At 47.0% G+C, this 26385-nt stretch overlaps 1 protein-coding gene across 2 annotated transcripts in view; it reads right to left on the bottom strand.

The window, feature by feature from the left end:
* gmds (GDP-mannose 4,6-dehydratase) overlaps positions 1 to 26385 on the bottom strand; it is a 100579-nt gene that overhangs the window by 63363 nt on the left and 10831 nt on the right. For both annotated transcript variants that reach the window (XM_083672474.1, XM_083672473.1), the window contains 2 exons: positions 3768 to 3960; positions 2725 to 2829 (listed from right to left, as the gene is read on the bottom strand). In XM_083672474.1, coding sequence (XP_083528600.1) covers positions 2725 to 2829; positions 3768 to 3960 — 298 coding nt within the window. The remainder of the gene's footprint in view (positions 1 to 2724; positions 2830 to 3767; positions 3961 to 26385) is intronic.

Below are 26385 nucleotides of genomic sequence, written 5' to 3'. Positions count from 1 at the left end.
AACCACAGAAAGGGCTTTGGGGCAGAGAGATGGAGGGGGCTTCCCCAAATAAACCTGGGCATTACAGCCCTGAGAGCCTGGGGAGTTTGTGGGAGTGAGGGGGTAATTGGGCGTCATACACAGCATACAGTACAGCAGCGTACTGTGACCTTGAGCATGAGGTGGGGGCAGTTGAAGACCGTTAAATTGAAGACGAGGGCACATTCTCCAATCAATAACACGTGAAGGGAGAGATTGTTTATCTCTACGGGCTACCATGAAGACAATCACAGACAGACAGACAGACAGACAGACAGACAGACAGACAGACAGACAGAGACTGTATAAGACAGGCAGGGGCCTCAGTTCTGGTCCATGTTGCTGTACACAGTAATGTCGTGTCTCACATTTCAGGGCAATATGGAGTCCATTTAGCGAGCGGTGGATGTTAATCCCCCCACCGTATCAGTAGAAGGGCCTGTTTGTTATGGCTAATGGCTAACCTAACCATTACAGAGCTAGCCGCGTTGTGAACCAGCCGGGAGATATGGGCCACTGTTTGCTTTGCTTCATAGTGGATTTTCATAGGGTTATTTTTCCTTCTCAACTGTCCGATTCCGACCTTTTGCAATAGAACAATAGGAATCCCCTGTTTATTGGTGGAACAGTTGCGTGTTTATGAGGGTGGTAAGAGAATCCTAAAGAACATTCCAGCTGGGATTAACTCATCCTTGGAGCTGACCTGAGCAACAGAGCTCTTTGTTCACTGTAGCAACTTGACCAGAACGACAGGAAAATAGAAGGAAACCTGTGGTCAGCCTCCCGCCCCTTCCCTTCCCAGCAGCCACCACGCCACACTAGTTACTGGTGTGACTGGTACCCCAGTCAGACAGAGGCCATGAGAAATGGAACTCAATGTTCCGGGTTATTCCGGAAAAACTCCCTCAGACAGGCCAGCATCACAAACACACTCGGCCACTGTGGCACTCTGGGATGATGACATCATAGAGTTTCCTGTTTGTGGGGGTGGAGATGGAGGAGGTGGTGATGTCATTACCACTGAACCTTACATCATCTACTTACGCCACCATTAGTGACTAATTACCCAGAGGTACAAGAGTAGGAGTAGCAGCAGACAGGTAATGAATGAGCCACACACACACACACACACACACACACACACACACACACACACACACACACAGAGCTATGGCACTCTTCCAGAATGCTCATTATGGTTATGCCAAAGGTCCATACGCCTAACTTTCTCTTCTCTCCAGCTCAATATCTTATTGTCTCCTTCATCTCTTCAGACCCCACCCTCCGTCTATCTACATTTAGGACTTTATACAGGAGATGAAATGTGCAGTGAGTGATGGGAGAGTTCTGACCCCCCCCCCCCCCCCCCCCCCCCTCCTGAGGGTGACAGAGGGGACGGCCAAAAAAGCCCTCAGCTCGGCTGTGGGGTCGTAACAGGACCCGGGGGCCTGGGTAAACACACGCCGGCCCGGCCAACAAAAACGCCACCCTGTGTTGAGCAACGCAGCCACAGGGACATTTCACCACATCAGACAAGAGCTTTAATATGCTTTATGAGCAACAACAGCCATAACTCTGAGGAGAGGAGCGGCCAAAACACAAGGTCCTGCTGGACTGATGCAGAGAGAGACAGAGAAGTAAGGGATGAGGAGGAGGGAGTAATGTGCTCTGTCCAAATAAGGTTAGGATGTATGAGGTGAGGGGGGGGGGTCTCTCATATTTCACAATTTCACAGGGTCAGGGGTTCAGTGTGTCTGTCTGTCCCCTTCTCTCCATCTCTCCATCCATCTCGTTCTCTCTCTGCCAGCCCAGTCTGGTAATCCTTTTCCACACTTTCCATCCCTCCATCCCTCGTTCATCCCAATGCATCACCCAGTCTCCCTATTACCCCCTCTCTCTCTCTCTATACCTCCATTCCCCTCTTCCCTTCACTGTGTCACTGTACAGACAGTACCGTTGCCACATCCTTACCGATATCCATCTCTAACCATGTCTTCTGTGTAAGTTCAGTCTCTTGTCTCTGACTCAGTCCTGGCCTGAGCCTCACAACTTCTCCCCATCCCTTTTTCTCTGTATCCATATCAGCATGCTTGCTGTATAGGAGAAATTTTATCATTTAACCGTTCCCACACCTATCTGCCCCACCCCCACCACCCCACCACCCCCCGCCCCTCTCTTCGCCTCCCAGGTCTCTCTGGTAAACCATTAGAATTTACTGTGTGACCTCTGACCCTTGGCTGGGGTCATGGCCGGGGTTCTTCATTAGGGGATAGATCATAAACACCTGAGTAGCTGACCTGGGCACAGGGAAGGGGTTTCAGTCATGTGGTATTCATTTTGGGGTGCTGTGGCGTGTAAATCGGGTTAAACCAGCGCTCGCGACCCCTCAGCACTCTGGGCTCAGAAGGCATATTAAAAACCAAACCACAACTTGCTCGCTCTCTCTCTCTGTGTGTGTGTGTGTGTGTGTGTTGCATTTACAAAACGTGAGGCTGGAATACTGTAGATAAGCGTTTTGGGCTTTATATTGTAAGAAGGCAAGACTGCATCCCGCTGGGACCATATATACTGAGAAATGTATGCACTCACTGCAATATAAGTCACTTTGGGTAAAAGCGTCAGCTAAATGGCTTTTATTATATTAATCAGAGGACCTACAGTAAAGGCCAGTGCTCAGAGTAGTGTACTGTATTCAGTAGAACTCACCTCTTCTAGGGCTCTCGTGGTTGAAGAGGATCCCATTGACAGCATACAGGTTATAGGCCTCTCTGAAGTTCACCACGATCCAATACGCATAGAGCTTAGCAGCACCTGAGAGGGTGGGTGGGAGGGAAAGGGAGGGAGAGAGAGAGAGAGAGAGAGAGAAAGTGAAATTGAAGTCTGCAGCATACCTATTTGACCACATAGAACAGTGGTAACACAGAGGTCATATTTCCTGGGTGAGAACATTAACTGTAAGGCTTCCGATGAGTGAAAAGAAGCAGGCACATAACTTGAAAATCACCTCTTCTTTCTTTCACCATCATCATCCTCCTCTCTCCACCCTCTCCCTCCTCCTTCCTTCCCTCCCTGCCTCTCTCTCTCTTTCCTCTGATGAGGGAAATGCCACAGAATCAGGGGAGGCGCCCGTTGATTAAAACCACAGGGTCAGAGCATGGACAGGAGGTCAAGGGAGGTCACCACGGTAACACTATTCTCCCCCACTACTAATTAATAGTGGAACAGCCCTGCTTATTATGGTATGTGCCTCCCAAACATAGTCAGATTGAGTGCTGACAGACAGGGAAAGTGTCACCGAGGAGAACATTTAGATAACACAGAATATGAAAACTAATGTGTGCATGTGTGTGTGTGTGTGTGTGTGTGTGTGTGTGTGTGTGTGTGTGTGTGTGTGTGTGTGTGTGTGTTTGAAACTGAGTGCTCTGGACATAATGGTGTCTTTGTTAAAATGAGACCCACTCCAGTCTTCAGTCAGATGTTTAGCCTGGGGGTGTGTAGAGAGCTCAAGCTCTCCCTGCTTTCTGAAGCCCTCTCTGTTCAAAAGCACACACACCAATGTATGCATGTGCGTACACACAGGCTTATACACACAGGCTTATACACACTCTTTGAAGAGCAGTGCCAGGGCAAAGAAGTGCAGAACATCTAACTTTCAAATGTCTTTGGCAAAGAGACAATCAGTGTGTGTGTGTGTGTGTGTGTGTGTGTGTGTGTGTGTGTGTCTGTACTGTCAGTGTGTGTGCCATTACCATATGGGGAGCGTGGGTAGAATGGAGTGGTCTCTTTCTGGGGGATCTCCTGGACTTTCCCATAGAGCTCACTGGTTGAGGCCTGGTAGAAACGCACGCTGTTGGTCAGACCACAAGTCTTTATAGCGTCCAGCAAACGCAGCGTCCCAACACCGTCCACATTAGCAGTGTACTCAGCCAACTCAAAGGAGATCTGAGAGAAAGAGAGAGAGAAACTGAACATGAACATACATCGATACAAATGTTCATAATAATAACTGTACACAAACTAGGAGTAAACATTCCTTCAAGCCAAACACTCCAGGTCCCATAATGTGTACTGGAGGTTGGGAGGGCTGGGTATGAGGAGGGCCTAAATGGACACTTGGGGGGATTTGTAGTTTAGTGTGTGTGTGTGTGTTTGTCTCTTTCCCTGTGGGTGTGACCACGTCAGTTTGAGCTCCAGATCACGTTTAACCGTTGAAAGCCAAGCTGGTCGTGGTCACTACACCTGGAGCGTGCAGTCGAACCGCTGTCTGCACAGCGGAAATGCGTTGGCCATTTACTGCTTCCACACGGCAGCTATGGGGTTCTAGGATAAAGACCCCTTATTTAACCTGGGGCAGGAGAACAGAGGGCCTCTATTCTACATATACACACACGCACTACATACTAACTTACACACACACACACAGATATATATATATACTAACATACATACATACACACATACATACAACACACACACACACACACATACATACGGTGCCTTCCGAAAGTATTCAGACCCGTTCACTTTTTCCACATGTTGTTGTGTTATAGACTCAATTTAAAATGGATTAAATAAAAATAATTTGCCTTCAATCAACACACAATACTCCAGAATGACAAAGCGAAATTTCAGTACATTTATTAAATTACAAAAATATGTACATAAGTATTCAGTAATTGATTCCTATGCAAATCAGAGACCCTATAAAACAAAGATATTAATTCCAAAATTACATGAACTATTATCCTTGCATTAAGATGGTCTCAATTCAACTTATTGACTGATTTGTTGATGACATTTTTGCATTTTAGCTAATTTTAAGAGTGTCATAGCAAAGGGTAAATATATATATATATATATATATATATATATATATATATAGATATATAGATATATAGATATAGATATATAGATATAGATATAGATATATATAGATATAGATATGTATACACACACTAACATACATACAACACACACACACACACACACACACACACACAGACAGACAGACAGAGAAGGTTTTGATCACCTTCCATTACCCTCCTCCTCTCTCCAAGACTCAGCCTAATCACCTCTGACGCTCTGCTCACTCTTTTATTTGACATTTTCATTAACGTTCTACACACTGCCCACTCTGAGACTGAGACACACACACACACACACCGACTGTATGGTATATTCTACACACCAAGACACACTGCCGACTCAAGACATGCTTTCCCCCACTGAACTGTCAGCAGTTGTTGAGTGAAACAAGGCTCTAAACTAGCAGCTCTACAGAGCAAAGGGGGAGAGACCTGGGCTGTGTTTCTCTGCCTCTAAATGAACCCTTAAATGGAACCATGGGCCAGAGACCCACAATGCCCTCCTTCATGAGGCTAGGCGGCTAACGCTACCCCTCACCCCCCACTAAAGAATTAATCCCAGCTCTCACAGGGACACCTCCAACCCTTACCCTTTCTCCCTCCTTCTCGTCCCTCTCCCCTCCCTCCTCTTCTTCCTCCCAGCCTTCTCCACTGTTTAGCCCTTGCCTCTGTCACTCCTCTCCCACCCTCTCGTTGGCCCTCACAAATCTTACTGTGGCTACCTCCCTTACTGAGAACCCTACTCTGTCCCACTCTGTCTGTGTGTGTGTGTGTGTGCCTGTCCATTCTTCTTGTTTTTATTTCACAGAGGAGGAATGCAGCGGGGACACACACTTTCTCTCTCTAACGCACACGCGCACACACACACACACAGGCCAGAGTATCAAAACCAGCTGAAAGGGGCAGGGTCCAGGATGCCTTGACAACTTAAATCAAACAAATTGCCTTAATGCCTCCATTCTCTGTCATTATGTAAGGCAGGGCCAGAGCGCTGACGGTTTAAAGGCCAGACGTGTGTGTGTGTGTGTGTGTGTGTGTGTGTGTTGAGCAGAGGGGAGAGCCTTGTCGGGCCCCTAGCTCCAGTCCTGGCAGATATTGTTCTGGTCCGGGAACCCTGCCAAGCTCTGTCAGCATTGGGGGTCCGCCGCCAAGCAAATATTCAGACCATAAAGAAAGCGAGCCGTTTAAAAGCTTCTAAATGTACAGAATACGTGCAGGGTTTGAGGCTTTCATTTCTGCTCACACAAGGCCTGCTGGAATCCAAGCTTTAGAGCACGGACTGTGTGTGCCTTGACAGATGTATAAATATGAAATATCTCTATACTGTTATGCTTTCCCTCTCCATACCTCACCACGTATTACATACTAGGTTACGGAGTTCTGTACTGTATATGCCTATATTAAGTCAACCATACAGGAGTAGAGGAGCTGTCAAATGACTGACATTTGGCTATAATGGTTATGGTGTGGAATTTCATCATGAACTACTTAATCAAACACACACACACACACACACACACACACACACACACACACACAAAGTAGTGTTTGTCTTTGATGAGCAGTGCTGTACTCAGATGTTTGAACCAGTCACATCGAGGTATTGTTCCACTTCCCTTTCCCCACTGGGACAATGGCTGAGGGTCAGTTATAAAGGTCACACACAGTAGCTTTGATGTCCTCTGCCCTATGACCAAATACCTGCTACTGAGTCATTGCCATTGCAACACTGACAACTAGTTAATGCAGTGGACAAATTTTTCACCCTTCCAAAATCACGACTGTGGGATACGCAGTCAAATATAGAGAGTGATGCCCATTTCTCCCAACCGCAAATAGAGAAATAAAGTGACGTGTCTAAGGTGTCCACGGGGCACAGAAAGAGAACAAGAGAGGGAGAGAGAAAGAGGGAAAGAAAAAAAACCAGTCAATTACACCTTTAGTCATCACATTACTGCGAGCTGAAATTAGGCCAGTCGTGTGTTAACAGGGCAAAGACAAACAGGCTGAAATCCCTTCAGGAGGTGGGCTTGGCCCTAACCTGGCAACCCAAACACAGCTAGACGGATCAATTACTCTGCTTTCATCAACTCAACTTAACAATGTCACTCATCTGGTCGAGGGGACTGCACCTCTTTGTGAAGAACATACTGTAGCAGGACTGCAATATCCCTTCATCCACACAGAACACTGTAGGATTCTCTTTGTGGTGGGCAACTTCACATCTCACTGTATATCTATCAACATGTATCACTCTATTTTGAAGAAATACTTTCCAGCTCTAGTTCTGTCTTGTTTAACTTGTGTCACTCGTGCCCGTTCGGTGTGCACACACGCGCACACACGCACACACATACACACCTGTTAGAAAAACACAGCGTTATTTTTCCTCACGCTCTGCCAATTTACCATTCCCTAGGACCCAGACACAATAACACTCAGAGAGAGAGAGAGAGAGAGAGAGAGAGAGAGAGAGAGAGAGAGAGAGAGATGTGGATCGATGATTCATCATCACTCAATCATGTTGGAGCTCAAGTCACACCCTTTATCGTTCCACTCTGTTTTCAATGGGAACCAAGTTCTTAAAATGGATCTCAAAACAATAACAACCTGACGGCCTACGCACAAAAATTCCAGAGATGAAACAAGAGGTATCTGACACAGACTGCCATCAATCATGGAACACCTTCCAGAGAAAGCATTACCGCCATAGCTGTGACTGTCTTCCCTCCTCAATAGAACAATGTAGCGCATGCTCTCTCACACACACATACCAGAAAAGCCTTGCCTACTTGTCAGTTGTAGGAGACCTGTGACATTTAAATGTTGTTTATCATTGTCATTTGTCATAATCTGAATCAATACCAGGCTATTGGCGCTCCCGTTGGTATGTTCATTTGCATGTGTGTAACACTGACAGTAGAGGAACCGAGTGTTGAAAAGACTGACTGGCACTGAAAGACTGACTGCCACTGAAAGACTGACTGCCACTGAAAGACTGACTGCCACTGCACCATATTTAAAAGATTTACAAGACCTCATGCACACCTACAGGAACTAACTACCTAGGATAGCGCAGACAAAGCAGTTTCTAGCCCAGGAGAGACCTGTAATAAGTCATTGATTTCCATATTTTCACCTAGGCATGAGAGATCAGTGCAAGGCTCGACACGCATCCACCCACAAATTCCCAAATTCCCCCTCATGCACAGTTTTTCTCCTAATCATGTCTCTCTCTCTCTCTCTCTCTCCGGTGTTGTTCTGGCTGTCTAATTACAGGTGTCTTTCTGCTTGGCTAGTGCTGCTGCTGCAGCTATGGCGATGAACAAATACACCTCAAACACTGTGGCTGACAGGGGCGTAGAGGAGAGGGTGAAAGGAGGGAGAGGAGAGGAGAGGAGAGGAGAGGTGGAGGGAGAGGAGAGGAGAGGTGGAGGGAGAGGAGAGGAGAGGAGAAAGGTAGAGGGCACGTGTGGAGAGGTATGCACTGTCAGAGCACAGAGTCTGTTAGGGCAGGTACACAGCGAGCTAGAGATCTGCTGTCAAACAGAGGATTTATGGAAGAGAGTCTGGAAAGTCCCTGTGCCTCCCGGCCACTCTCACTCTCGCTCTCACTCTCTCCTTCTCTCCATCCCTCCTCTCCTCCATCCTTCGCTCCTGCCAAATTTCGTGTGACGGGTATCGATATGCGTGGCAGGCCCAGCGTCTACGCCTTGCTTGCTCCCCCCTGTTGACGCTCCGACTTGCAGGGAATGTAAGGAATGCTCTGGCCAACCCAATCGCTTGATGATCCCAAACCCAATCAATGTCATCTGTGATCTCTCTGAGTGCCAGTTAGAGAGAAGACCGATGGGAACAATGGGCATGCATTGACAGTAGGAGAGGTAGTGACTATAGGAGAGGTGGCAGGAGGAGAGGTAGTGACTGGAGGAGAGGTGGTGACAGGAGGAGAGGTAGTGACTGGAGGAGAGGTGGTGACAGGAGGAGAGGTGGCAGGAGGAGAGGTAGTGACTGGAGGAGAGGTGGTGACAGGAGGAGAGGTGGTGACTGGAGGAGAGGTGGTGACAGGAGGAGGAGAGGTGGCAGGAGGAGAGGTGGCAGGAGGAGAGGTGGTGACTGGAGGAGAGGTGGTGACTGGAGGAGAGGTGGTGACAGGAGGAGGAGAGATGACAGGAGGAGAGGTAGTGACTGGAGGAGAGGTAGTGACTGGAGGAGAGGTAGTGACTGGAGGAGAGGTGGTGACAGGAGGAGAGGTGGCAGGAGGAGAGGTGGTGACTGGAGGAGAGGTGGTGACAGGAGGAGGAGAGGTGGTGACAGGAGGAGGAGAGGTGACAGGAGGAGAGGTAGTGACTGGAGGAGAGGTAGTGACTGGAGGAGAGGTAGTGACTGGAGGAGAGGTGGTGACAGGAGGAGAGGTGGTGACAGGAGGAGGAGAGGTGACAGGAGGAGAGGTAGTGACAAGAGGAGAGGTAGTGACAAGAGGAGAGGTGGTGACTGGAGGAGAGGTGGTGACTGGAGGAGAGGTGGTGACTGGAGGAGAGGTGGTGACTGGAGGAGAGGTGGTGACAGGAGGAGGAGAGGTGACAGGAGGAGAGGTAGTGACTGGAGGAGAGGTAGTGACAGGAGGAGGAGAGGTGACAGGAGGAGAGGTAGTGACTGGAGGAGAGGTAGTGACTGGAGGAGAGGTAGTGACTGGAGGAGAGGTAGTGACTGGAGGAGAGGTGGTGACAGGAGGAGAGGTGGTGACAGGAGGAGGAGAGGTGACAGGAGGAGAGGTGGTGACTGGAGGAGAGGTGGTGACAGGAGGAGGAGAGGTGACAGGAGGAGAGGTAGTGACTGGAGGAGAGGTAGTGACTGGAGGAGAGGTAGTGACTGGAGGAGAGGTGGTGACAGGAGGAGAGGTGGTGACAGGAGGAGGAGAGGTGACAGGAGGAGAGGTAGTGACAAGAGGAGAGGTAGTGACAAGAGGAGAGGTGGTGACTGGAGGAGAGGTGGTGACTGGAGGAGAGGTGGTGACTGGAGGAGAGGTGGTGACTGGAGGAGGAGAGGTAGTGACAAGAGGAGAGGTAGTGACTGGAGGAGAGGTGGTGACTGGAGGAGAGGTGGTGACTGGAGGAGAGGTGGTGACTGGAGGAGGAGAGGTAGTGACAAGAGGAGAGGTAGTGACTGGAGGAGAGGTAGTGACTGGAGGAGAGGTAGTGACAAGAGGAGAGGTAGTGACTGGAGGAGAGGTAGTGACTGGATGAGAGGTGGTGACAAGAGGAGAAGTAGTGACTGGATGAGAGGTGGTGACAGGAGGAGAGGTGACAGGAGGAGAGGTAGTGACTGGAGGAGAGGTAGTGACAAGAGGAGAGGTAGTGACTGGAGGAGAGGTAGTGACTGGAGGAGAGGTAGTGACAAGAGGAGAGGTAGTGACTGGAGGAGAGGTAGTGACTGGATGAGAGGTGGTGACAAGAGGAGAAGTAGTGACTGGATGAGAGGTGGTGACAGGAGGAGAGGTGACAGGAGGAGAGGTAGTGACAGGAGGAGAGGTAGTGACAGGAGGAGAACAGGAATAGGAAAGGGCAAGATAGTTCAGAGGAGGGGCGCTCAGTGGCGTAGCACACTAAGGCGCATACCATATCATCGCAAGGTCCCTGGTTCGATTCCAGCCATCGACATGTCCTGCATGTCATCCCTCCTCTCTCTCACCCATCCTTCCTGTCAATCTCTACTGTCTCTATCCCAATAAAGCAGAAATGCCCTAAAAATATATTTAAAAAAAGTATAGTATAAAAAGAATAGTTCAGGAGAGGAGAAGAGAACAGACTCCATAACCTGGAGTGTTGGGTAACATACCTAGAGGAGTGGGAACTCCCTGAGAGAGCCAAGCATGGAGAGGAGAACCCCTTCCTCCCTCCTTCCCTCCCTCCTTCCCCAATCACCCCATCTAGCCTCCAGACACTCACCACCCATCAATCACTCTTCCCTCACAAATATAAACATGCATGTAAACATGGCAACAGGCCTTATTACAGTGGGCTGTGGTCAGGCCCAGGGGGCTGGGTTTAGCAATCTCACTCACACACACACACACACACACACACACTCACAAGCACACACACACACATGCTGTTCCTGTCACAGAACCACACACACACACACACACACACACACACACACACACACACACACACAGGTACAGTACAGCCCGGGAGGAGGGTGGGTGTGCGCAGGGGTGATGTTTCATCACTGTCTCTACCCTCAAGCGGTGTTTAGCTGCGGTTCACCAACCTCAAAACAACAACACACACACACACATCTCCTGCAGTGGGATCATAGTTGCACCACACCATCGCTCACTTCCAAATCCCTGTCACACACAGAACACATCAGCACCATTGTTATGGTCATCGAAATAGAATGTATTCGCCCATTCCATTGCATCTATGTTTGTGGTCGTGGTCGTGGCCTCTGTCTCTCTCTCTGTCTCTCTCTCTGTCTCTCTCTCTGTCTCTCTCTCTCTGTCTCTCTCTGTCTCTCTCTCTGTCTCTCTCTCTGTCTCTCTCTCTCTGTCTCTCTCTGTCTCTCTCTCTGTCTCTCTCTCTGTCCTTTTTCTGGTGTGTTGTTCCCACACTCTTATCAGCTGTAGATCTGCAGGACCAGATGACATAAAAGCAGGGGAGGGGAGGCAAGGTGAGTAGAGACCCACCCCACCAGAGCCCCCCTACAGAGACCAAACGGACCCTCTCCCCCTCTATCCTTCCCTCCCCAGCTGCTGCTTCTGCTGCTCCATTTGGCTGTAATCAGCCCCCAGCATCCTCTCTGATTAGGAGGGTGAGACTCGACAAATCTCCACATTCCTCCCCCCACCACCCCCACCTCCTTCCTTCCCCCTCACCCCCCTTCACCCCTCCTAGACCCCTACAGACCCCACTTAAATACTCCAGCACCCCTACCGATCCCCCCATGCCCCCTATCCCCCTCTCACTTGATGAATACCCCTGTTGTGAGCAGGGGAGCAAGCCCCCCTCCCTGCCTCTGGCACTACTTACATGATCTTTAAATAGAAGTGAAGGCCAAGGGACCACCGCCCTTGCAGGTGCTACCTCTCTTGGTTACACACGAACATATGCACGCACGCACACACACACACAAATGTAAGCCAAAAGAACACACATGTACACACACCACTTTGGCTGGCCTGTTCCCTGTCACCCAGCCTTGAGACCAAACCTCAGACCCTTCACCCTCATACGCCTCATTTAGACAAACTACTAACCCCCAACCCCCCGAACCAGTCCTACTGCCCACCCAGGACCCCCTGGGTAGATGGATAACAGCTGTGTGTGTGTGTGTGTGTGTGTGTGTGTGTGTGTGTGTGTTAATGGTTCAGGCTATTGCTGGGTTGTTGTGCGGTGTCCTGTCCCTTTGGTTGTAAATGCCTTCTTGTCTGTGAATGACTGTGAATGTCTGGGAGTCTCTAAGGAGAACTGTATGGTGTGTGTGTGTGTGTGTGTGTGTGTGTGTGTGTGTGTGTGTGTGTGTCCTGGGCCCAACCACATGTCAGTTTGAATGTGTGTGAGGAGAAACAGGATTGGCCTGGTAAGCAAAAGGCTATGGGTGCGGAGGAGGGAGGACGGGAGGAACCCAGAGAGGGAGGGAGAGAGAGAGAGAGACGGGGAAGGGACTGAAGTGAGGATGATACTGCGTGGTGAGATGATGAGACCGTGACACACAGAAACCTGAGGCCACCCGACCACAATAGTCATCGAAGGTGGGTGTGTGTTTGTGACTGTTTCCCTGATGCCATGGGGAGTAGGAAAAGAACACACACACACACACTCATAAATAACATTGAGACATAGGAGTGCCACAACCCCATCATACCACCCACTTTCATCTGGAACACATTAGGACCTTTCACACCCTCTTATCTCTACGCCTTCCTCCCTCTCTTTCACCATCTCCCCTTTTCCTTCCCTCCGTCCCTCCCACAAAAACTCACCGGACCGTTTCTCCAATCTACCTCTCCCCATCCCCCTTTTTTGAACGTCTAACCAAAGTGATGATGGTAATAGTTCAAAAGAAAGAGAGAGAAGGAGAGAAATAAAAAGAAGGCGAGAATACAACATGTGAAACCACAGCCATACATGACTATGTTATCATTAGTCAATGTCGTTAAAGCATTATCGTCTATTAAGAAATATCTGGCACGAATACTGCATCATAAATCAGTTTGGCTAATGTTTTCATATCTGATCCAGCCAAGTCCAGTCGTCAATAATAGAACAGAGTAACTATGCAGCACAGCACAGGACAGGGTAGGGATCTATCAGCACGACGACACCTCCACAAGACCACACGGTCTGGTTATGGTCGGCCATGATCCCTCTACAATGGTTGAACCATTGTATAACCAATTCCTGGGGTTTGGGAGAGGTTGATATTGATGATAAAGGAAAGATAACACACGCATGTACACACACGCGCACACACATACCTCTTAATAATCACATATTAATATGAGTCATTAATCTTTGAAAGGAGGGATATTAAACTGTACTTGTTGGGGAAGGATATTAAGAGCTTGTTAATGTGAGTACAGGTTTCAGAGCCTTGGCCTTAACGAGGATTTAATCTTTACCATCCGTCTCCATTACTAGACTTCAGTCAGCTGGGAGACAGACACCAGGCAACACCAACTTACAAATCTAACAAGTCAAACACTCCCTCCTCTCTCTCTCCATCCCTCTGTGACAGAGCTTGATAACATCAGTCTCCTCCTCTCTCCTTCATCCTCCACTCTGTGCCAGGACCTTACATTCCAATGACAGATCAGACATCATCAACAACATCTCACACTCACACAGACGCGCACACACACGCGTGCACACACACATTAGTAAAAGACAATAGACTGGGCTCAGGTCAAACCCAGCTCCGCCCGGGTCTCGGAACGCCAGAGCAGGGGTCGGAATGCCGGGTCGAAGCACTGTGGAAAGGCCCGTCTTTGAAGGAGAACTATCACAGGGAACGGCTCGGGAAGAGGAAGTGCTCTGCTGGAGTTTTCTATATCAATGGAAAGACTTCCGCTCTGCTACAGAGGGGCACAAGCAGCAGTAACTTTCCTTTAACTTCTACTCCTTTAGTTGTCTCTGCACTGCCATTCTCTACTCCCCAAAGGAAACCAAAATGTCAAAGAAACATGTAACAGGACTATTCCCAGGAAGACAAGCCCTAAACAAGTGAAATCAAACCCCCATCCCACCCAAGACTAATCTACACGGCAAACTGGTAGCACACTACATATGTTTACAGGAAAGTCATGACGAATCCTTTGTTGACTGAGAAGAAAACAAGACCCAGGTCTAGTTACAGTAAGATCTGTAGGTTATGTGCTGGAAAATGTATGGTGTTGATGTGAGGTAGGAGAGATTTATATTCCCATGTGAAGTCAGCCACAGAGACAGAGACATAGAGATTTAAGGCTTCTGATCATGTTGATCTCCTGGGAGACAGATCAGCAGCAAGGAAGTCTAACAGAGATGCAAGCTATCCCACGATCCAACAGCAACCTGTTTAGACCACAGGGGCAACCTCTGGTTCCCCAGCTGTGTGTTCCATCAGATATTCACACACACACACACACGCATAATGCACATGCACGCAAATATGCACGCACACTCCTGAGATCCGTCGACTCAGCCCTCCTCTCACTGTGCTTTCTGTCTCTATCACTATCAACCACTTTAAACTACTGCCATCAACCCTGAAGAACCCAGGGTTCTCCTGTCGGACGACCGCTTCCCCACCCTAGGCCGACCGCAGCCCGTCTGGCCAGTGTCCCGTTGCGCTTGGGAGCGGATACCGGTGCAGTCTCACAGAGGGCCGTTCAAAGCCTTGCATACGAAATCTCTTCCTCCAGAACGATAGCATTACACTTCATCTGCATATTCACATATTCCCAAAAAAAAAAACGCCTCTCTCTCGGCACAAAGAGAGGTTGTTTTTCACTAGGTTTCAATGTGCTGTTTATTGTATGGGGGAGTAAACTCACCCCCATTCACCACCAATGTGCTCCGGGACACTCACCGAACAGGCCACTACAGTTGAGTGTTATTGAGGAGTGAAGGTAGGGATGATAAGCCTATATGATCATGAGTCTGTATTGAACGAGGACACATGCGGCTTGAACGGCCTCAATCACACATACTCTGACTATGCTGTTGTGTCGAGACAGTGGATCTAATACCTCGTCACACAGAGCAAAAACAACATATGGCCAATATACATTAAGTGCCTTCCAAGGAATTCTCTGGTAGAGCTGCTCATCACAGGCAACACAGATCATGGCTTTATCCGACAGGCCGTGTCAACACCGAGAGAGAAATGAGAGGTGCTATTGTGTTTGTTACAATCTCCCAGTGCGGTTACACTTGTAAGCAAACAACAACATACCACAATGACACAACTGGCACACTGCCAAATCAGCGCTGACATTTCTGTCTCTCAGCTAATCACGGGCCCACTCGTGTTGATGGTTTTCTGGGTATTCTGTAGGCTGTGCTTTAATGACCGGAATATGTATGGATCTATTGTGCAGGCAGTACATTCAGTGATCAAAGAGTTTCAGCAGGTCCATTCTATGCCGTTGTCATTCTTCAGGACCAAGAATCCCAGTCAGAGAAACGACAACAAACATTGCAGATTCTTCAAATGTCTTGAACATCAAACAATTAGGTTTACTATGTGCTTCATGCTTTAATGGCTAGAGTGGGACAGGGCCAACAATAATATCCTATTGCAATATTATGTATAACCATTTACAGACAATGTTTTCATTTTCTCCATGCGGGAATATAATACACCATCTATCCTGAAGTACATGGTTTGTAATCCTGTGTTAACATACTGGGGCAGCATTAATCGTCTTTGCACTTAGAGATGACAACATTGTGAAATGTAAACTTTATTCCAGGTTTGGCTGACTCAGGGGGATAATCTGTGAAGATAACAGGCAGTAATCTCATAATCTGGGATAACATGCGGTTACAATACGCTAGCGGGGAATAACTGTTTAATGAAATCTTACGAACAGCGTTCATGACAACTCAGACTTTTTTTTTATTGGATGATACAAATACAGTCACACTCACACACTTCAACACTGAGATAAAAGGCACCACTGGGTCCCCCTCTCCTGTGCACTGCTTGCTTGGAAAGAGAGAAACGCAGAGATAATCTATTTGTCTTACAGGGAACATAATTTTCATTGGCACACTATGACAAAGGAAAACATACTGAAGGTGTGCTGGCTCCCTTCATACACATTTCATTCTGGTACGCAAGATATCTCTTTTTTCAATCAGCAGTTATTAAACAGCATTATGGATCACGTCAAATGAACGATTTTTACCACAATAACTCATAGGTTTGTTACAGTGTTGGCTGTGGGGAGTAAAACAGCTTCACTACCCAATAGATGGTTAGCATGTCTCAAACAGACATCGCTCTCTCTAGGCCAATATCAGGTCTACGTCTATAATATCCATAACTAGATCCATAAATCTCCTTGAACAATAAACAGTAGCCCTGGGAGTTCACATGTGGTTACGATGGGCCATATTTTCTTACTTAACCCACCAGTCAAAGCCCATAAACGAGAACAGAACCAACCCTAACCGTCAGATAGAGCTAAAGACCAAAAGAGCCATTGCTAACATCCGTGGACATTCCGGGACGTCAGTCCTCTGGTCTGCTCTGTCATGGGAGCATGGGTCCCTGGGGCAGGAGAGGAGAGGTGCTGACTGACACTCTAGTAATACCGACAAGTCTCTCACACATGAGAACCATACACACACAGTGAAGACATATCCCTGAGAGTCTATGAGAGAGAAACATCTGTGTCTCAGACATCCTCTCCCTCTCTTCATTTCTTCACTCACTCACTCACTCACTCACTCACTCACAAATGTGCAGCATCTCGTTTGGGGATGTTAGCACTGCGATGGCAGCCAGAACTATGCAAGTCAAAACACAATCCAGGGCAGACAAAAGACGCTCACAGAGAGAGAGCCTCAACCGCTCACCTATCACCACACACCACTCAGCACTCGGCAGCTCCTGTCAGACACCTCTGGCACGTACAGTACTCACACAGGTACACACATGCACGCACACACACACGTACACACACAAAAACAGAGTCACCTTTGTTTGGGTAGTGGAGTGGCTTTGAGTGAGCAAACAAAATTGCATCTCTCAGGTATGCGAGACAAGGGTGCACATCACAGCCTGATTCACAGGTTAATGAGTTCCTGTCAAGTCAGATTCATCAGTTTCACTGGTTCTTTTTGTATCATCTGTTGGCCATTCCGAAAGTTCCAACAAGATACGTCAAACTATGGATTTGGGCCATCGTACAACTAGTCCTCAAGTAGGTGTACTGTACATCCATCAGTCCATCTCTCTGACTGATGTCTTTGTCTATATCAACCATATAAGCCTCTTGGCAACCTCTCTGTTGGCATGCCAGCTCTCCCAGGTTCTGCCACCTCGTCCACCTGCCCAGAGTTACAGCCACTGAGGTGCATTCCTCCGCGTACACCTCCAATACCAGCCAAGAGTGGAGTGGAGGAGGGAGGAGGGAGGAGGGAGCAGGGGAGGAGAGGGGACACAACAAGAGGATAGGGGAGAGGAAAGAAGAGGAGTTGAAAAGGGGTGTCTATGCACATTATTGTGAGGCCAGACTATCCAGGTATATGCTCTCAGCCATTGTTGCAGGCATACGGGTATGCATGCACGCATACAGGTACAGTGTCTTTGGAAAGTATTCAGACCCCTTCACTTTTTCCACATTTTGTTGTGTTATACATCCTAATCTACACAGTGTGTAATTGATTCATATGCAAATCAGAGACCCTATAAAAAAAATATATTAACTCCAAAATTACATGAACTATTATCCTTGCATTAAGATGGACTTATTGAGTGATTTGTTGATTACATTTTTGCATTTTAGCTAACTGAGTTTGTTACAGTGAGTGTCATAGCAAAGGGTCTGAATACTTATGTACATGAGGTAATTCTGCATTTCAATTTTAATAAATTTACTGAAATTTCAAAAAACTTGTTTTGCGCTTTGTCATTCTGGGGTATTGTGTGTGGATTGATGGCAAATTCTTTTAATTTAATCCATTTTAAATTGAGTCTAAAACACAACAAAATGTGGAAGAAGTGAAGGGGTCTGAATACTTTTTGAAGGCACTGTATACGCGCACACACACACACACAGACACACACAGACACAGACACACACACACAGACACACACACACCTGTGAGCGATGAAAGCCAAGGATAAGCGAGGCGTGTGTTACTGATTAAGATCCTGAGTTTACTGCCTTGCCCCCGAGGCGAGACAGTTTAATTTGACTATAATAAGATCTGCACGACAGTTTGGTTTTATTACACCAGGCAAGACAGTTTATCTTTATCATAATAGGCAGCATTTAAGAAAATTATAAACCTTTTGCTGCAGCGGTGGCCTGAATGTTTGCCACACGTGTGTAAACGCTCCCACATCCATACCCTGGTCCTAGGTACTGAGCTGGTGTCAGAACTGGTGTCAGATATAAACATAGCAGCGGAACAGTGACAAATGATGTTTATTCCTTGGGGAGATCCAACCCCAGGGGGGACTGTGAATTGGCTGTCACTGTCAGAGCGGCAGGCCGGTTAGGGGAAAGTGTGAATGCTGCCCAGACCAGTGTTTGTGTATCTATGGCTTTCCCCCTCGTTATCCCCATAATTGGGGGAAGGAATGTTGGGGGAACGTTTGGAAACGTCACAGTGCCCTAACCCCTTTCCACTCAGCAGCGCCTTCACCATTCACCTTCATGTGTGATGAGTTAACCTACAGCAAAGAGACTGAGCACATACCACACACACATACATATTCTTCCCCATACTCTGTCTTGCTTTGTAATTATTTTGTGTGTGTGTTGGAGGAGTGAGTAAAGAAAACAGAGTGTGTGTTTGCTTTGGAGCACACCCACACTGCACACGGAGACGGAGACGAGGAGGAGAGATTATCTCCTGACTAATCGTGTTCTGTTCCCCGTTAGACCCCCCTCCCCCCCTCCAACACACACCACTCCAGCCCCCCCTCCGCTCCGTCTCAGGGTCACTAGCTGCAGCTTAGGCATGTCTCTGAGACGCAGCACCTTTTAAGAGAGCACTTTTATAAAAACCATTTACACGCCTCAGAGGGGACCTGCCATGGGTTTGTACTAAAGAAAACAGTTGAGAGATGTTTTTACACCAAAATGTTTTTTTTCTGCAACTTGCTGGCTGCTCAGCAGGTCTGCTTGACTGTCATCTAGACTTATTATCAACATCTTCATTTCCACAAATGCATTTTTTAAACAGGCTTCTCTAAATAATTGGAGCTATTCTTTAAAGATTATTTCTGTCTACACACACACACGTCGCAGACAAGAGACAAAGCCTTTCTAAATGGAGGTGAAGATAGAAAACATGTTATTGTTTTGTATCTTCACCGACACAATACTGATCATATCTGTTGGTCCACCTGAGCATAAGTGGGCTCAGGTAGTCTCTGACAGTTGACTGCTCACCTGCCAATCATCCTTATCACATGTCAATCTCCCTAACCTGTCCGTTAGCCTAACCTGTCCCACAAGGCAGAGCAGCTGATGATTGATTGTTCCACAGAGACTGAAAACCATCCATCTCAATGACAGAGGCTTCCCACACAATAAAAGGGAGAATGCAATTCGTCACACTAACTATGCCAGTCACGGCTAGTCACACAGGCAAAGATGCTTATCATTACTGTATGGAACTCAAATGAACACTCCAAGCTCCACAACCATGATTACTGCTGCTAATACCACCACTAATGACAATACAAAGTGGTGAAATCATAATCATAATCATAATCATAATCCGGCTCTGACGGCAGGCCTCGGGGAGAGGCGTGGGGAGGCCTCAGTTTATACACACACACACACACACAAATCAGAACAAGGTGTTCAAACTAATTTATTTCTGCTCTCACTGTTTGTGAGGACATGTTCATGAATGACTCATTGTAGGTGCTCAATTAGGGTGTGTGTGTGTGTGTGTGTGTGTGTGTACATACATGTATGTGCAGAAATGGATTGATTAGAAAGAGGAAAAGAAGAGCCAGAGATAGAGACCAGAGTGAAAGAGACAGAGAGAGAGAGAGAGATGACTCGAGACTGACAGAGATGGAGAGAAAAAGCAGTGACAGGTAGTTGGATGGCTGACTCCTGCCACTCCAAGTCTGCACCTGAGTGTGCCGAACTGCTCCAGTCCAGTCAAGTCAGGACATAGGACATTGTGTATGCTCACACATGTACACTCATACAGTCTGGAAGCTACCCACACACACAGACAGACAGACAAAATAAACTATGTACGCATCACACATGAAAACATAAAGATTCATAACAGCCACTGGCTGACATTTGTCTGGCCAATCTCTCCACTCAAGAGATTTGAGGACTGAAAACACAACAGGACATGGGAGAGAGTAGCAACTCAGCCTTGTGTATGAACAAAAAGGCTTCTCGCCTTCAAACACACCAAAACACAATCACAGACATAGCAGCTGCCAGAACAACAGATAAGGCTACATCACTGCATTAAAAAAACAATCTATGATCCAGATTCATCATACAGTAGATAGGCAATCTGTTAAACAACGAAACCTCTTGATCTGTGTGAGTGTGTGTGCATGCCATGTGAGTGTTTGAGTGTGTGTGGGATGGTGCAGAGCGGAATAAAGGCCCGTTTGTTACAGCTGACGTGAACGAAGGTGAGTGTTGCCCAGCCCTTTTACACAGGTATGACAGGCTGATTTAGAGTTTCAATTAAATGCAGAGACAACGAGACGAGCCTTTATACACAAAGCAGGCAGGGGGAAAATTCCCATGGTTTACAACAACACCTTCATTAAAATGACTAAAGACTCTGGCTAAAACAATTACCTCTCATTTAGATCTCTATCGGTGTCATAACTCACTCCTCTGTACTCATTCCATTCCTTTGTGCCCTTCCTCCCTCCCTCCCTCCCACTCCTTCTCTCCCTTACTCCCTCCATCTCTCTCTCTGTTTTTGTGAAACTTACACACTGATCCAAACAAGTGAGATCATAGTTAATTACACAAAGTGTGTAAGAAGGCAATCCCTAAATTACTCAAACAGACGTGAGTGTGCGCGAGCGAACACACACTCACACACTCACAGTAGAGTCAAGAAACAAAGCCTTTCTAAACGAAGGTGAAGGTACAAAACATTGTATTGCTGATAAAATTGTATGAGAATTTTTTCACCATTTATTGTGCTATCCTACTGTACATTTCTAATCTTTATTCATAGACCCTAATTTAAGTCGTAGAGTCAAATTGCTCACAGGCTATGTGTGACTATCAGGATCCAGCCACAGCCCACACTCGGAAGGAAAACTCAAAACAAACTCCAACATTACACAAACAAGCCATAATGTCTCCTCAGTAGGGGAAGCGTTGGTGTGTATTCATGAGGGGGTGCAAACCCCACAGTCAGGAACAGAACAGAAGTCCTGAGCTCACAGATTAGCAACAATGTTTACACTGTTATTAAATGAGCTTGTGTCACTGAGAGAGAGAGAGAGAGAGAGAGGGAGAAAAAGAGAAAGAGAGTGAGAGAGAGAGAATTGCCATGGTGTGTATGTATTTGTTTTGTTTTTATATTTGGAACCATTTAATGTCGACTTTACAGACCCTTTAATAATTAAAATTGTACAGACTCATTAATACAGCACCACGAAACTTCCTGTTTTTAATTTCGAACTAAGAGCCCACATCTGATATCGTGCACTGGGCCTCAACCCCCTCGCTTTGCGTGTGTGTGTGTGTGTGTGTGTGTGTGTATTAATTCCTATCCCTATGTAGACAGACTGTAAGCTCTGTGTGTGTATACTCTGTGTGATAATACCTATAAGCTCTATGTCAACTGCATTGTGTGTGTTGTCTGTTCTCTGTGTAAACTCTTGGACTGTAGAGCATGTTGGTGACGTGTGCTTTTTCATGCTAGGTGTGAGCATGGACTATACCACTGAAACAACTCTGGCAATATTCCCACCAACCCTGTGAAGTGCCATGGTAACCAATGCAAAAAACAAACAAAAAGCCTACCGGTAAGCATGATACGCAACATAAAGTTTATATGATGTGTTGCTTTGGGATATCACAAAAATCTAGATTTTTTTTCAGCACTTAAGATATGGGATGAGAGGTCATGTAAGTGCAACACAGTGTGTGTGTGTGTGTGTGTGTGTGTGTGTGTGTGTATGCATAGGTGCATGTGTACGTGTGTAAGTGTTTCTCGATGAACATATCATTTAGATCACATAACCAGCATCCAGATAAATCAATTAACTCCTGGCATTTCCTGTGAAACTGTTTATTATTGTCAGAGCCAAAATGGCACCCTGGAAGACATGGCAACAGCCTCTGTCATGGAGTTTCCTAAATATTTAGTGTAATACCTGGTTACTGCGTTCTCAACTCAGGTGCCCTTGCTGTGCCCTCCTGCTTACAGTGCTAATTAAACGGGGGGGGGGGGGGGGGGGGGGTGGCTAGGCTCGAGCACCCAGCGTCTCCCGTGCTAGCCTGCTACACTACCTTAAATCACTCCTCACTGAGAGGGAGAGAGCTCTAGGGGGAGGACAAGGGTGGGTGAGAAGGAGAATGCTGACACTCGAGCAAAATAACATTTCCCGACATTAGCTTACATACTTTCCCGAAAGTGACTGCTGTATTAAGACATTTCACCCCTTCCTCTACCTCGCTTCACCCTTATTCTAAACCTCTCTCTTTCACCTCCTTCTTGATCACTCTCTTTATCTGCATGATTGAAACACACGCATTAACTGAGGCTATCCTCTCTTCCTACTCAAGGAGAGGTGTAATGCTAATTGACATCCTGCAGGTGGCGTGGCTCTCAGCCCATCTTATGCACAGCTACCTCAGCTCTCTCCCATGCCATTACAGATGGCAAAAGCTTCTCAAAAGCCAGACTACCATCACTCTCTGGGTATGTCGGAAAATGTGTTTGAAAATGTTACTTAGTGTATTTTTTATCGATTCACCCTTTATCTATTCAACTGATAAATATATCATCTTTAGAAGAGAGACCTAGTGTTGAGTCTGTGTACATAATGTTAGATGCTCAGGAAGGTAAGCTGTTTCCCCTGTGCTATGCTATAGTCCCAGTAAGTGCTGTCAGGGGACTGAGGTGGCTCACTAATGCCATCTATCTGTCACATGTGGAACTGCAGCAAGGGGCAGCCTCATCAGTACCCCTCAAGTCTTTATCTAAGGGCATGTTTAGTACCTGAATATGTCAAATGAAGGTCGGGTGAAGGGAAACAGTCTTAAGGTAATCTTTATTCACATTTATTTTTTTATTCTGTTTTTGTAAGTAGAATCGAGCTACAAAACATCCTCCCTCATTCCGTTCCAACACGAAGCATACAAAGAGCAGACTTGCTTATCTTGGCATAGAGCAGTCTATTCTTAACTTAAAGTTCACTTTCACTCCAGCTTAGCCAGCCCAAGCCTCTCATAGACCCAAACCTTTCTAAGATGTCTCTAGGTCTGTCTGCTCGGTGGAGCTACACCACTGACCACAAACTAGACCACCAACGTAACTGAGGCCTGTTTCTCCTCATTCTTTAGGTGGACAAAATAAAAGGAAATCCATGGATACAGAGAAATCTCTCTATTTGACACACACACACACACACACACACACACACACACACACACACACACACACACACACACACACACACACACACACACACACACACACACACACACACACACACACACACACACACACACACACACACACACACACACACACACACACACACACACACACACACACACACACACACACACGACTCCTCAGAGACAGAAAACACACTTCAGGGGAATGTGCTAATTTCAGTCCAGGCGATCATGTACCCTAGTCTGATACACACACAGAGCTCTGAGCGTGCCACTGAGGGTTGATTGGATGGCAGTAATGTAAACACCAATCAGAGACTGGGTAAACCCAGCCAATGGGGTGCTAATGAGAAGAGCCCACTCATCATTAACAGCATACACTCTCATCTAAACCAGCTAGCACAATCAGACGGGATGCCCCCAGGGCAAGTTCTCTGGATGATCTGGGGTGCTTTTGGATGTTTTCTAGTTTTCCATATTAATTCTACATTCCTGGTTAGCATCCAATGATTCTGACTGACTGGTGTTGGAGTAGGGATGGCTGGGCCAGAATGGAGCCGTTTGACTTCCACAGCCCACAGTCTACTCCGGGAGTCCACCCTCAAGGTTCATTTATGCTTTGTCAATCAACACAACCGACTGATGTCTAGTCAACACTTTTGGGTGTCGCACACCTACAGTATGAACAACAAACATTACACAATGCGATCATTCACTTTACCAACAGCCAACACACACACAAACGTTAAACCCTATGCTCAGAAAAACAGTGGTATGGGAGCTACTGTACCGCCAAGCCTGATGTGGGACTGAATAAGGGATTAAGAAGAGGAGAGAGAGAGAGAGAGAAAAGGAAGGATGGGGTGATGATGACACTGTTTCTGTAGGAGCTGAGATAGATCAATTACTTTTTGTAGACAGGGCTGAGTGTGGACCCGTTTATGGACTCAGTCAAAGATTTCAATATGTGCTGCCTTTCTCAGCTCACGCTCACACACACACACACACACACACACACACACACACACACACACACACACACAGAAGAGGAAACCCATCTCCACACACCCTCTCTCCATCCTTCTTTTCTCAGCCTCCCACCTGTCATTTTCCCCATCAGGAAAGTGTGTTAATAATTCAGGCTGTCTATTCAGCCTCACACACTGTCACTCTCTCCTGCCCTGTGTCTAGCCTGTCTCCCCCCGCCTCCCCCTGTCTTCTGTGACAGCTGCAGGTGATATAAATCACATGGGGGGGGGGGGGGGGGGGGTTACACACACGTTGGGGCTTTTGTTCGCCCTCTTTCCAACGGAACACAAGGGATTACAATGAGACGGTGCTCCTTCTGATGTTTCCCCCCATTATCATTCACACACTGTTAACACCTGTATTCACACTGCTCCTGCACGTTTCATAAAGGGTAGTTTCCAAATCTATATTTAAAACCAATGCATAATTCATCACTACTTTATAACTACTGTTGTATGCTTAATATAATAATATAATATATAATAATATATACAGTATATTTATGCTTGTTGTTAAGCTTATTGGTCTCTAAGATGTTTAGCATCTTCTTACAATGTAATTAGAATACTTATAAGGCTGGTTTCCCAGACACAGATTCAGCCTAGTCAGGGACTAAATAACATTTTCTCGATGGAAGGAATTTCCATTGAAGATGCATTTTAGCCTAGGATTAGGTTTAATCTATGTCCGAGAATCCAGCCCATAATCTCTAACTAACATCAGATTGGACACAGAGTTTAGAGCTAACCTCTATAAGCCCTGCTGAAGTTATGGCAATGGAAGAAAAGAGATATGAAATCTTAATGAAGCCCCTTTGGTCTGGTTGTGTTTGCTTTGTTTGTTCTGGGATTGTGTTTTGATGCTGCAGCTGGCTATGTCCCTAGTCCTCCAGTGTCCGTCCACAATTCCCTGAACTCTCCACCCCGGAGTTAGAATAAAAACCTTCCTCTGTCCTCACTGATGACTCTTTCTGAGGGAACAAGCACCCACGCAGCCAAACGCACTAACTCAAACACACACAAACACACACACAATCACACATCATGGACGAAGCAGTTTACTGTATCCTCTGAGTGAGTAATAGCCTACACTGAGCAAGAGTCCCTGGAAGGAGCGTCTCACAGACAAAGGCAGAGAGGAGGGGTGGGTGTGAAGAAGGAAGAGAGATGAGTAGATCCTGTGAATGATCCTTTCCTGCCTGGGGTGACTGGAAACACCACTAACGGTCACTGCCAGTATTCCACATGGCTCATTGGTTAAACACACAGTGCCTCCGGACACTCTACCAGGCCTGGGCTCACGGGGACAGAAAATGAATGAACACTGAAAATATCTCAAGCTGTCAGCGGTGTGTTTCTGTAATACTTGTGTAATACACACACATGCGGGCGTGTATGCGGGCGGGCGTGCGTGTGTGTAAGGGAGGATCCTCAGTGTGGGAGGTTTGAGAGCAGAGTCATGGCCTATAACCACAAAGGATGTGGAGGGGAGAGGGGGAGAGGCTCTCTCTCTCTCTCTCTCTCTCTACACAGTGTTGTAGCAATATACACTTTACACACACACACACACACACACACACACACACACACACACACACACACACACACACAGCACTTCTTTATCTTTGAGGCCAGTCTGCAGTCTGCAGGGGCAGGAGGTGGAGGC

The sequence above is a fragment of the Argentina silus genome (genome assembly GCF_951799395.1).
Source record: "Argentina silus genome assembly, chromosome: 6".
Classification (NCBI taxonomy): domain Eukaryota; kingdom Metazoa; phylum Chordata; class Actinopteri; order Argentiniformes; family Argentinidae; genus Argentina; species Argentina silus.
The sequence above is the reverse complement of the archived record's forward strand: the minus strand, read 5'-3'. Positions and strand labels throughout refer to the sequence as shown.